Raw genomic sequence first — 13,032 nt, 5'->3', positions numbered from 1 at the left:
CATTCAAAAGCATTTATTCTCTTGAGGTGAAAATGAGCCTTCAAACAAGGTGAAAATTAAGCTGTACATGGCACAAGGGGTGCCAAGGTTTAAGTAAGATTATGCTGCCTCTACTGAGGCTGAACAGTGCTTTCTTAAACACTCTCACTGAAATAAGAGCTAGACAGGACAAACAGGTTATGACAAAACACATGCAACTCCCTTCTTTTTATAATAGAGATTAAGTCCAGTCCTCATTTTATGCTTTTAGAATATCTGAATAGGCAGCAATGTGAAAATGCACTATGTTTGTTATGTTGGAAGTGCATCATGGACCAGATTCCTGTCACCTGCATCTGCAAATTACTATCTAACTCACTGAGCCATGCAAATTAAAACACAGTCTGGAGTCTGCTCCCCTTTTTTCATTTAGAAAAGCAGGCACCAGGTTTTCTGTAACAAAGATGCATCATTTCCACTTAAAACTCCCTTCTGTCTATAGCCTGAGTGAGATTTATTTATGTTAGGATGCCAGTCTCATGTTACTGCTCCAGAAACGTTCACTTCTCTCCATCCTCAGCAACAGTTTAATTTCTGCTTTCAGAGACAAAGAGTGAAATAAAAGTTTAAAGCAGAACCTTGAATTATAAGTTTCATTCTAAAAAGTAAGGAATGCCACCAGGAAAGAAAAGAAGAAAGATATCTGCATGCCATTGTTGGAGAAGATGTAGAAATATAGACAGATGACAGGCTCTTTTGCACAAACAGAAGCAGAAGAAAATCTTAAGAACAGAATTCAAGTAGAAGCTCGTTCCCAAACATTTTACAGTCAATCCTCAGAAATCTGGTGCAGATTTCTTCATATTTCACAAGCATATAGATTTTTGAGGGAGATGAAGAATTATTTGTGTTTGTCTTACACTGCTGTTCCTTACACAAAAGCATTAGCTGGAAGGTGGATATTATTCTATTTTACTTTTATTCTGCAGCAAAATGCACATATAAAGAAAGTTTGGCTTGCTGAGGACTCTTTTTTCTTTATTTTGCAGAAAGATTCTGTGTGGCTACTATCCATAACAGATTTGGCACCAGTCTAATGAGCAATACTCTCTTCAGACGCATCTCAGTAACGTTTTCTTTTCCAGCAGTGAAATATTCCAAAATTGCCTTGCTTTTGTGAAACATGGTCAAAATCCCTCTCATTCATTACTCATCCTGGCAAGGCAGAGATATGTTAAAGTTATAGGGACTCCCCCATACTTCCGTGCATTGAAGAGAAGTTGACAGTACCTCATACTTTCCAAGACAAGGAATATTCGCTCACAGAGGGACACAACAAGACTCAGGTCTTTTCAGTCCTACCTGTGCAGAAGTCGGTTTTGTCTAGTTTGGATTTGGGTTTGGAATATTCACAACCTTTCTCTTGGATTCAAATCTCTCAGCATATAAAATGATCCAGCAGTTCATAAAGTCTTCTGGTAAGCCACAGCCATACACTTCAGTATGGGAATATGCCACTAATGGCAAGAAATTCTTTACCTAACGAAAGCTTGTGTCAATGTTACAGTTGGATTTTATTTCTTAATTAAAGAAATAACACTTAGACATGATCTATGTTTCTGAATTTTAGAAGTTGTTCACTGTGCCACTTGATGTTAATGATCTGAGCCAGAAAGAGAACATGGACTATGCAAACATTACTGACCCAGAGCTACCTGGAAGTTCCACCATCATGAAGTATATCAAAACCCGGCTCTATGGGAAGCGGTCTAAGGGAAATATATAACACATATCCCAGAATCGTGCTTCCCAGTGGCCACTGACTAGAGAGCAGAGGATGAACTAATGATTATCCCAAATGGTTTAAAAAATAATTTAACCACTGCAGCAATCCCCTGCACAATGATTCACTGTTATCTCTTTAACTCTTCAGTTATAAATCCAGATCAGAAAAAACAAGGTAGCAAGGTAATGCTCAGCATAAAGAAAAATGGCAGAATTAAACTCAAGCGTCTTTCCTAGTGAAACAACTTCATGTTTAGGTTTGTGAGTTTGGGGGTTTCTGTCTGTTTTAGACAGCTATATACTACTTCAGGAAGGACGCATATTTCCACTCATCCATCTCAAAAAATCCTTGATAAAGGTTCTCCTTAATGCAATACGAACAATATATTATGAACTTAAAACCAGGTCTTCAGCCTATGTCTTAGAAAGCTCAGATATACTGGCACTTCATAAATAGGAAACACCTTCAAGTTGTTCCTCAATTACGAAGTTTCCATAACTGAAAGCCTGACCCTTTAAAAGAAAAAACATGAAGATAAATAACATAGCTGATGTGCAGTTAGCCTGAATTCAAGCCTTAATTTGAAAAGTAAAATCCTGGCTTCACTGAAGACACAGGAAAGGATGTTTTGATATAAGGGTACTACGATTTGACCTCATCCACCATCCCCACTCGGACTGAGGACGCCTTCACAAAGACTGACCGACAAGTTTCAATAGCCTGAACTACGGCTGTAATTTCTCAGCATCTCTGTACCACTCTTACTGCATTCTTATATATGCAGATTGTTAATCATAGCTAGTGAAGGTTTTATCAAAACCTCAAATTTTGATAATCCAATAAACCATCAAAATCAGCCAGTTTGCCTGTCAAAGTAAGCTGTGATGGGGAAAGCAGAACAACAGTGACAACAGAGCATCCTTACGATATATTTAGTACACTTGTTGGCAGAAGTTAAGGCAAAGTTTTGTCTGTATGGGAAAAAAAGCATTTGGAGTAAAACAGTCAAATATCTCAGTGCCTATCATGCCTAAAACACAAAATTTAAGCACTTCACCTAATAAGAGCATGGCAAGGTTTTGTCAGGTCACCCAACCAGCTGATTTGGAAAGCTTCTCTAATCATTTCTCTAGAATCCCTCTAAGTTAACACAAGCTTAAATCTTAACCTGTAAAATCAATATTCATAAATCCAATCGCCTGCAATTCTGCTTTCTATAAACTCCCCACAATTTCCTACATTTTGCCACTTTGGACATCCCTGATTTGGAAAATAATTGCCATCAGAATTACGTAAATATCCTATCATCCCGAAAGATTTCCTACTGGTTATCCTTACTTGTACTTAGCTTACAGCCATCAAATGCCCTTTAGTACTTACAAACATAAGACGCGTAGGTATGTTGTCTGATTGCACCAAAGGATTTTTATACAGCCAGATCTCTTCTGGCTGGATAACCCGCTGGAATGGATCCAAAAATTCTGTAAAACTGAAAAGAATAATTAAAGATACAACTTTTTTCCCAATTAATGATAAGTAAAAACCACAGAAGAGTCCTGTTGATTTAAAACTTCCCCAGGGTTAATTATGGTATAGAGCACATGAATTCTTATATTACATTTCTATCCTACCTCACTGCTTTTTAGTAATATAACCTTCATAAATGTACCTTTCAGAAGTCTATGTTCTACAGCTTCATGACAGGTCCATAAACTTTCGCGTGGAGAATAAATTGTCTTTTTTTGTTTTGGTGGGAGAAGTGTGCAAAGAATATTGTGGGATTAGAAAAATCACATAGCAGACGTTTTATACCCAAGAAACCATGTACGAAATATCAAATCCAAAATGTGTCTTTTAAATGTCAAGATCCAGACTTTGAAGCATGACGGTTGTATTTGCAGGATCACAAAGCAGGGAGAAAGAAGCAGCCCAGACAATTCCTTCTACTGATAGAAAGAACAGATAACTTCAGAGAATATCTCTGAAAGAGACTTACTCCTAAAACAGGATGGGCTCACAGAAACACATTCAGATTGTAGTTTGATTTGGCTATCAGGCTTAAGAAGAATCTAACTTTACCAAACATGTCTCATTTTATCAAACCTGTTTGATAAAATTGAGAATTTCCATTCTCCTGTCATTTAGCTCTCTTAAAAAACAAACCATAAAACAAGAAATGAAACCACTGATCAAAAGAACCAAAACCACCCACTGTTTTCTAATTACATTATTTTGAAAGAAAGACCATCAAAACAAAGAGGTTGAACTTACATTGTTATGTAGAAAGCAAATCATTTGTATGGGTATCTGATCCAGCACTGAAAGAAGCAGCAGTAACTGTGATCTTTGACTGGAGTAAGAAGTTTCAAAAGCTTTTTAGGATTCCATAAATTCCCTCTATTCATTGAAACCATAGACTATTTTTTCCTTGGAGTCCTTCACTGTCCCTGAACTCTTCTTAGCTCTGAAGACATCAGCCTTCATGGGAAGTTTTGCCTTTACTTTACATTACACATTTCAGGGCTAGTTTAGTAGGACTGAAAGAATGGCTGTGGAAAGCAGACACAGGGACCAACTTTCTCCAGATTGGTCTTACCTAATAAGCCCATGGAGCCAGAACACAGAGATGCAGTGGCCCAAATCTGTCTTTACTGTAAATTTCTCAAAGCCATGAACTTTAAACTCCCTCCCCCCAAAAAAAGAAGGTAACAGCTACAATTGACTCTGTAAATAGAAAAAGCTCAAAGCAATTTGTAAAGCAGAGTAAAATTAAGCCATACATATGCTGTCCCTTTGTGAAGACAAGTCCTCAAATCTAGCCAGGTCAGCAATTTCCCAAACAAAACTTATCCAATCTTCTCGGTCTTAGGAAATCTTTATTTTTACCTCTTCTGAGCAATGACCAGCTCTTCATTTTCTTACCACAGAGTATAATCTCTGTACCAGCTACAATCTTCCACATCTCCAGCACACACTACTACTGACCCCCTTTCCTGAAACAAGCTCAGACTTCCACTAGACAGAAGGTGCAAAACTCTATTCCAAAGAGCCCAACCACCCTCTTCTTCCTAAAATCCAACAAAACCAGCAAACAATCACACACAATCTTGCCACTTGTACCAATAGTTATGTTTCCCTTACTGACCTACGTGGACAACCAGATTCTTCTAGAAAGTTAAGGAGTCTGGTATTGCAAGGAGAATATTTACTGTTATACTCAGCTTCTTCAAAACCAGAGCCTGATCCTGCTCTCCAAAGCAGGTGCAAAGTGAATTTCAGAAGTGTCAAAACACTCTGTTTCAGTGTTTTCAAGTTGAAAACTTTAATCTTTTTTATGTTTAAAAAATGTTGGCTTGTGCAAGACATGAATAAGGGAAACATTTATAAAGAGAACATTTCCAGGAAATAAACACATCGTTTATGAGAAATTCATTTTATCATTTTTCTCTTTTGTTAGAAAAATCATGGTTGATTTCTGGCCAATGCAAGCAACTTTGTTTCCAGATTTCAACTGTGAGTCCTAAAGTGTATTATTTTTATTTTCAGTCTTTGAAGATATTGACAGCAGCTAGAAGCAATTAACTGCTTTTTGAAAGGATTCAGTGGCCAAGCAAAGTCACAGGCCTGGGTATGACATCCTACACGTCATCTGGGAGAGCTGAACAGCAAAGTCTACAGGTATACTGTCCAGACCTAACGTTGCAGAGATATGTAGGGTCTATGGCCAGGATGTGCTTCACCAATGTGAACATAAATAAATAGATAAGCACATGCATGCCTGGGCATATACAAGAAGTGAAAGATGACAGTTGTGTTTCAATAACCAAGTCTTTTACTCAGTCACGTCTTTTCTGACATACTCCCTCAGGCACTGGCAGGTCTGGCTGTTCTGAGGCAGTTCTCAAAGAGCTAGGACTCCTGGATATGCTAAGGAGTGCCTTGAAGAACAGACACAGTCTTTGACATATCCAGGCCTTGAAGCATTTCTAATTGCAAAAACCAACCAATAGACAAACATTTATGCTTGTGATCACAGTGTATCAATGCACCAGTGCACGTCTGGAAAATGTGTCACATTAGACTAGAGATTTAAATAATTTGACATAAAGATATTTGACATTATGAATGTCAATAGAGTTAAAGGTTTGGGGCTCTTCTTTTATTTCCTGTCTCTTCCTAATGCAAGAAAAGATTAAAATATAGTTTAAATCTGAGAAATTAAGCTAAAGTCAAACCTATAGTTCTCACAGACATCATAATACGACACCACAAATACATACTAAGTCATAAGATTTCATTCCTTTAAGAGCAAAATAGCACATGCAGAGATGAATCTATAATAACATAAATAGTATTTGATTTCAATTAAGGACTGATTTTCTGATTAGTACATACTCTCTTTGTACTCTTCTAAAGAAAGATTTATTTCAACATATTGATCAATGAAACTAGTAATTATTATAGTTGCTATTGTGCAACAGCCGATTTGCATATTAATTCAGACTATGCATCCATTTCTTCCCACAATTTGTGTTCTGAATGTCTTTCAAGAATAGTGTTCAAATGTGCTGAAACATACTGCAAAAAAATAGATAAAAATGCTGAAACCAGGTTACATGGGGCTGGTATCTGGCTGATACCCACCACAGAGGCAAAATCTTTTAAAAATCATTACTGAAAGAGAAAAAAGAATAGATGCAGAAGGCAGCAGATCTTGTCTGCATGAACAATAGAGCAATACAAAATAAATGGTTAAAGGGAAGCGACTATCTAAAAAGAAATCACTTCTTTTCCATCTTCAGAAAGAGCTCAGCGGCTAATTAAATTTTTATGCTAAGACTCATAAGAGAACAATTCTCTTCTTTTTTTTTGAAGCATTGCTGATGGGCGACTGGATACAACATTGCACTACCTTGAAGGCAATTCCCTCTGTACCCTATTAAACAATCATGAGGACATGCTGGTTTCTAAGCAGCCTGACACCTAGTGATCTATGTTCCTTCTTTCTAACCAAAAGTACAATCTATAACTATTCATAAGCCAGCACAAGCTTGTTTAAATGAGTAGATGTTACTGGAAATGAATGTAGTCCTTGGGTAAAGAAAACTGGTTTCTAGACATTTTCTATTATGCCTGAAAATATAAGCTCCATCATATAACGTCCCCTGGTAGCAGGTGGGCAACTTAGGATGCTTACTTCATATTAGTACATTAAATTTTAGTAGTAGCTTTTTAGCCTTACATTTTCTGCATGTTGACATATTCATGCAACATTTTCAACACTTTAACAAGCAAGATTTTGAACACTTCAGACTAATAACATATAATAAGGTACAAAACTTCAACTTCAAGAGCCTTTAAGGGAGAAATTCAAAGCAATCTAAGGGAAATGGCAACCCTAAAATTCCCTTAAAAACATCAGTGAGGAATAGGTACCCAAGTGCCTGAGGTTGCTTTAGACATTCCTACATTCTACCTACAGTATTACACTGAAAAAAATGCTCTTTTCTGAGGACACAAGCACTTCCAAGGTACATTAACTTCATTTCCATTTAACAGCATGTAGCCATGGGAGATAGTTTCAACACAAGTATCACATCACAAACTGATCAAGGTAAAAGCTTTGTGATAATATGGACAAATAATGGGGGATTTTATGAAACCATTCACTGGTAGTGAATGAATCAAACATTGTGTAAATATCTTCATGGAGTCTTTGATCTGCGCTTCCATCATGTGTTTCTGTTGTGGTTTAAGCTCACATAAGTAACAGCAGGGTATTGTTTGGTACCTCACCTTACTGTTTCAAACACTGCTTACAATAGCTACCATTCCCCGGCATTCAGCAGCATGAAACCAAGTAGCAATGACATTTGGAAATCAGTAGCGTCAGAGAAAGAGCAATAAGAAGTACTGCACTGGCAAAGTTGGTAAGGTAGAAAACTTTAAATGTTAGAGAAGTACTCTAGGGTGGTGAGGCACTGGAATGAGTTGCCCAGGGAGGTTGTGAATGCTCCATCTCTGGCAGTGTTCAAGGCCAGGTTGGATGAAGCCTTGGGTGGGATGGTTTAGTGTGAGGTGTCCCTGCCCATAGCAGGGGGGTTGGAACTGGGTGATCTTGAGGTCCTTTCTAACCCTAACTATTCTATGATTCTATGATTCTAAGTATGTTCCCAATCTAGTGACAATGACAGGAATAGGATATATGGTCCCATTAGGACTGTATTTTTGTATCCTGTTGCAGCAAGATAGAAGCTACCAGCAACGAAAGCATGTCTAGCATTCACCTTAGGAGCACTTTCTAGTGTTTACAAGAATTGCCACTGGCCAACAGCTTCATTTTCAGAGTAACAACGTGAAATTACAGAGGGGCTCCGATCCTGGCAAACCTGGGGACTTAAGTACCTGCTTTGTTGGAAGAGTTCTTAGCACACTGGAAGGTTAAAGACATCTCCCTTGTTTTGAACATCAAGTAAAGGATGTACAAGGGAGTTTTCAACTAAGTGATGTACACGGGGGGGTTTGTTTGTGGGTTGGCTTGTTGGGGGGAAAGGGGACATTTGCCTTGTCTCTTGCAGACAAGGTCTGTCCCAAGTAACAAGTGCCAGTAACTAAAAGAGGACAGAGAATGAATGACATATAGCATGACAAAGCACCAGAAGAGAGTGAACATGAACTTGTGATTGTGTTAGGGTTTTATACCAGATACCTAATGATCTCCTCTTTTCTACGCTGTTTGTAAGCATATTGGGTCCTAAATTAGCTTTGGATGCGACTCCTCATTGAAGCAAGTAACGAAGAGACGGCAGATGCTCACGACCTGTGTAAATCACCTCTGAGGGCTTGTGGAAGAAAAGTTTGTGTCTGACCACCATTCCCTGGTTGCAGAACTCTGTGTGGACAGACCGAGTGCTGCCTCTCCCACAGAAATGGGTTAGCTGCAGATGTGCTTCTGGAACTCTATCATGCACTTACTTACAGGGATATTTCATAGAAGAGTTAGGGTTGGAAAGGACCTCAAGATCATCTAGTTCCAACCCCCCTGCCATGGACAGGGACGCCTCACACTAAACCATCCCACACAAGGCTTCATCCAACCTGGTCTTGAACACTGCCAGGGATGGAGCACTCACAACCTCCCTGGGCAACCCATTCCAGTGTCTCACCACCCTAACAGGAAAGAATTTCCTCCTTATATCCAATCTAAACTTTCCCTGTTTAAGTTTTAACCCGTTACCCCTTATCCTGTCACTACAGTCCCTGACGAAGAGTCCCTCCCCAGCATCCCTATAGGCCCCCTTCAGGTACTGGAAGGCTGCTATTAGGTCCCCACGCAGCCTTCTCTTCTCCAGGCTGAACAGCCCCAGCTTTCTCAGCCTGTCTTCATACGGGAGGTGCTCCAGTCCCCTGATCATCCTCGTGACCCTCCTCTGGACTTGTTCCAACAGTTCCATGTCCTTTTTATGTTGAGGACACCAGAACTGCACACAATGCTCCAGGTGAGGTCTCACAAGAGCAGAGTAGAGGGGCAAGATCACCTCCTTCCACCTGCTGGTCATGCTCCTTTTGATGCAGCCCAGGATACGGTTGGCTTTCTGGGCTGCAAGCACACACTGAAGCCGGCTCACGTTCATTTTCTCATCGACCAGCACCCCCAAGTCCTTCTCCGCAGGGCCGCTCTGAATCTCTTCTCTGCCCAGTCTGTAGCTGTGCCTGGGATTGCTCCGACCCAGGTGTAGGACCTTGCATTTCCTTGAGTATTCCCCAAACTAGGTCCCAAGTCTAGTAGTAAAAGCTTTTATAGTGTACCTGCCATGTTAAATTGTGCAATCAGTTGTCCTGACACTAAAACTGTGCAGCTGTGGCTAGCATCAGTGATGCTGAAGTTGGTAAGGCTCTGTATAGGTTGGCCTCATTACAGAGTATACACACAATACGTAACTCAGTGAGTGGTACCCATACAACAGATTCACAGAGCCAGCATTTTGAATGAAGAGCCATAAAGTAGAACACATCATAGGGCATAACAGCTGTGGAGAGAAAATTCTCTTCTGAAAGACAGGATTAGATTTATGGGTTTCCAACAAGTGACTTAGGCTAAACAGAAAGACCCCCGTGTTGATACAGGCTGGGTACACCACACTGAACACTCCTTATTCGCATCACCTCTGCTCACATTTGAAACTAAGACATCAACTTATCTATTCTGGAACATATTAACAGTGTGAAAAGCATTCATGTCATGTTATTTGATATACCTGGAGAGAAAACTTACTCTCATTCCATGAGAAAACCTGGTCTTCTGTATTCCCCGCAGATAATAAGGAAAAAAGAAATGTAACTTTTTAGTGGTTATTTTGGGAACTCCTGCAAAGACAGGAAAAATATGAAAAGCTTGACATGGTGTGTGGCTGGAATGCAAAATTAACAGAACAGAAGGGAATAGGATAATGATGAGGTGAGATAAGAAACAATGCCTGTGGTTTATCACCATCATTCTGGTCTCCACAGAGTTGGAGCAGTTCAATTTCTGAAATGCTGCTGTCCATGAGTATTAGCATGATGAGAGAGCTTTGTGTTCGCATAGAGGTTTGCTATAAGGAAAGAGAACTGAGCCATTTCAGTTCTAAATCTGGGAAATCCACAATTCCTCAGCCATCAAGAAAGGAATTAGGTACTGGTTACAAAAAAAATATGACCAAGGAGCAGTTATTAATGATGAACTGCAATTTCACCTAGGAAGGAGCTGACATAAATGAAAAATGTTACTCTAGTTTTGATAGAGAAACTTTCCCTATAGTTAAGGCACAACACTGGGTATCAAGAGATTTGATGTTTTTTGCCACTATTTTACAAAGCAAGGTAGGATTATTCATTCCAGCAAGAAGTGGCAATACCAGTACCAAAGCAAGACTCCTAGTGTGGTGATTAACTGCACTGGAATTCTGACCAAAAATTCAAGTAGGAATGCAACTGCTTTAACTTCACTATGGAAATCAAAAGTAGAGTTAAGTTTAAAATATAACAGTTTATATTGCAACAGATACCGATTGCATAAGATGCATATATTAGTTGAATATGAAATTAATGTTTATTGGTTCTTCACTGGCTCTGATGGAAAAGTGTTATTATAACCACCATCTTATAACTTCCATAAAATCAATCAATTAATTCACATTAAGATACAGAAGCAGCTGTATCAACAAATTATCTCTACCTTTTTAACAGCTAAAACCTTTTATTGCCCAATACAACGCCATGCAACATATACACCTACCGCTTCTGATGAACAATCTATTCCTAATGTAAAGCTTTACTGGGTTTGAGTGTCCTGCAGGAGCACAGGGTAGTTAATATTCACAAGGAACGCCCTACAAAGATAATTCAGAAGCTGTTTTTATTGCTTCAGAAATTAGAAGATCTGATGCCTCTCTTCATTTGCAGTAACCTTCTGTTTGTAGGCACAAAGAGCACTGGCAGAAAGTAAATGGTAAGAAATACGTTGCAAAAAGCTTCTGTAATTCTGTTCTTATTCAGTGCCAAATGGAGCTCTGGGAATAATGCAAGTTGGATCCGTTTTTTATAAATTCCTTGGTTTTGAGAAGCTAAACCAAAGCCTTCATACACTTCCAGATGACATTTGACATTCTAATCTGAATGTATACAGCTTTCCCCCCTTTTAGTTCTGCGGGTAAACTTTTACATAGGGAGGAGCACAAAGTCAATGGAATTAAATCCTGGGCTGATAAGGACAAAGGACAATATTTTGGTGGGAAGGAAAGTAGAGAACTGGTTCTCAAGGGTAGCTGGGCTTCATATGAGTCAGTATCACTTAATGGAGAATATCTGTGATTGTTTTAAATTAGCTACCAATTGCAGTGTGACATTCAATTAGCACATATGCCCACATCAGCCCTTTGAATAGATGAGAAATCATTTTGATTAAGAAGGGATTGAAAATAAATTCTGATGCAGTTTTAAAAATAAGCACATTACCACGGCTGTCATATTCCCCAGACGTGCTGCAAGAAGACACCTTCTAGTATTTTAGTTCAGTCTTACTAGCAGGTTTTCCAGATTTGCCTCATATCCACTGACTTAACAGCTATGGGGGTATGACTTCTTCCAAAGACAACTGGCCACCCTCTCGACTCTCCTCCTTTCAGCTAGCATTGCACCCCAGTCAAGGTGAGCTATTCCTGGGATAGCAAAGGTACTATTCCAGGGATAACAAAGCCAACCGCAATGTGGTACAGGTTCTTCAACCAGAACATGTCTAACTAGATGATGAAGCCAGTGCCAGTTAGTGTCTCTGAATGGCCATTGCACCCTTCTCTGATAGAGCATTTGGGGCTGTAGTTATAAAGGCTTTATCAACTATGCCTGAGATTAGGCACAAGTCTGCTACAGCAAGTGACTCGAGCCACGTGTAACCACACTGATATATATAAGCACAGAAAGGCTGAAACTAGACACAAGCCTTCTGCTCAAATTTTCTCTTCCTTATTTGATCCACATTCAAGATACAATATGAATTAACTGAATCAGCAAGGAGGCAACAGCTGGGGAGTCTGGGCTCAGTTAAAAGCTCAGATCTGGAGCTAACAACAATAGAGATTCACAACAGGAGATTGAAAATAAATCCTGCATCTTATGAAATAATATATAAATGATATGCAAAAGTTCTTAGAATACCCAATATGAAATAGTGAACAAGCAATCTTTTCACAGTGCTGAAAATGAGAGGATAGCCTGGAGTTCTAAACCTTATGTTAGTTTCCTTAGTACCTAAATTATACCTCTGCTGCTTTCTCAATCCCTGGCATTTGAACTCTCTCTGGGTAAACAATTTCCTTCCTGTGACATTATTTGAGTTGTACTAAACCAAAGAGGAAAGGGAAAGGATTATCTGAGCATGCATGAATAGCACAAGAACAAGCAATTAACATCACCAGCCTCTTGTTCTTGCACACCTAATACAAAACCTTCCAGTTCATATACTCTCCTTGCTCATGGACTGAGCACTCTCAACGCAAGTAGCACTAAATATCACTGAGTATCATTATTGCCACTGTGAAGTGATTGAATCTAGAAAACTCCCACTCAATAGGAATAAAAATGAGCATCCAGGCATTATTATACTTAACTAGCTTAGATACAACATTTTCACCATCATTTCTTCTTTACAAAATGGGAGTATTTGGAAATGAGCAAAGTGAAAGGAAGAAAGAGGGAACAGCTGGTCATGCTACATTGCAGCTTTGAAC

The 13,032-nt window shown here is 39.1% G+C and overlaps 1 protein-coding gene across 2 annotated transcripts in view; it reads right to left on the bottom strand.

Moving 5' to 3' along the window:
• Positions 1 to 13,032, bottom strand: part of PLPP4 (phospholipid phosphatase 4) — a 61,833-nt gene that overhangs the window by 37,313 nt on the left and 11,488 nt on the right. For both annotated transcript variants that reach the window (XR_010611327.1, XM_065672958.1), the window contains exon 2: positions 3,146 to 3,254. Coding sequence is in view for 1 of the 2 variants with exons in the window: in XM_065672958.1 (XP_065529030.1) it covers positions 3,146 to 3,254 (109 nt within the window). In the remaining variant the exon portion in view is untranslated. The remainder of the gene's footprint in view (positions 1 to 3,145; positions 3,255 to 13,032) is intronic.

The sequence above is a fragment of the Lathamus discolor genome, chromosome 3 (genome assembly GCF_037157495.1).
Source record: "Lathamus discolor isolate bLatDis1 chromosome 3, bLatDis1.hap1, whole genome shotgun sequence".
Taxonomy (NCBI): domain Eukaryota; kingdom Metazoa; phylum Chordata; class Aves; order Psittaciformes; family Psittacidae; genus Lathamus; species Lathamus discolor.
Note: the sequence above shows the minus strand (reverse complement) of the source record. Positions and strands in the feature narration are given on the sequence as shown.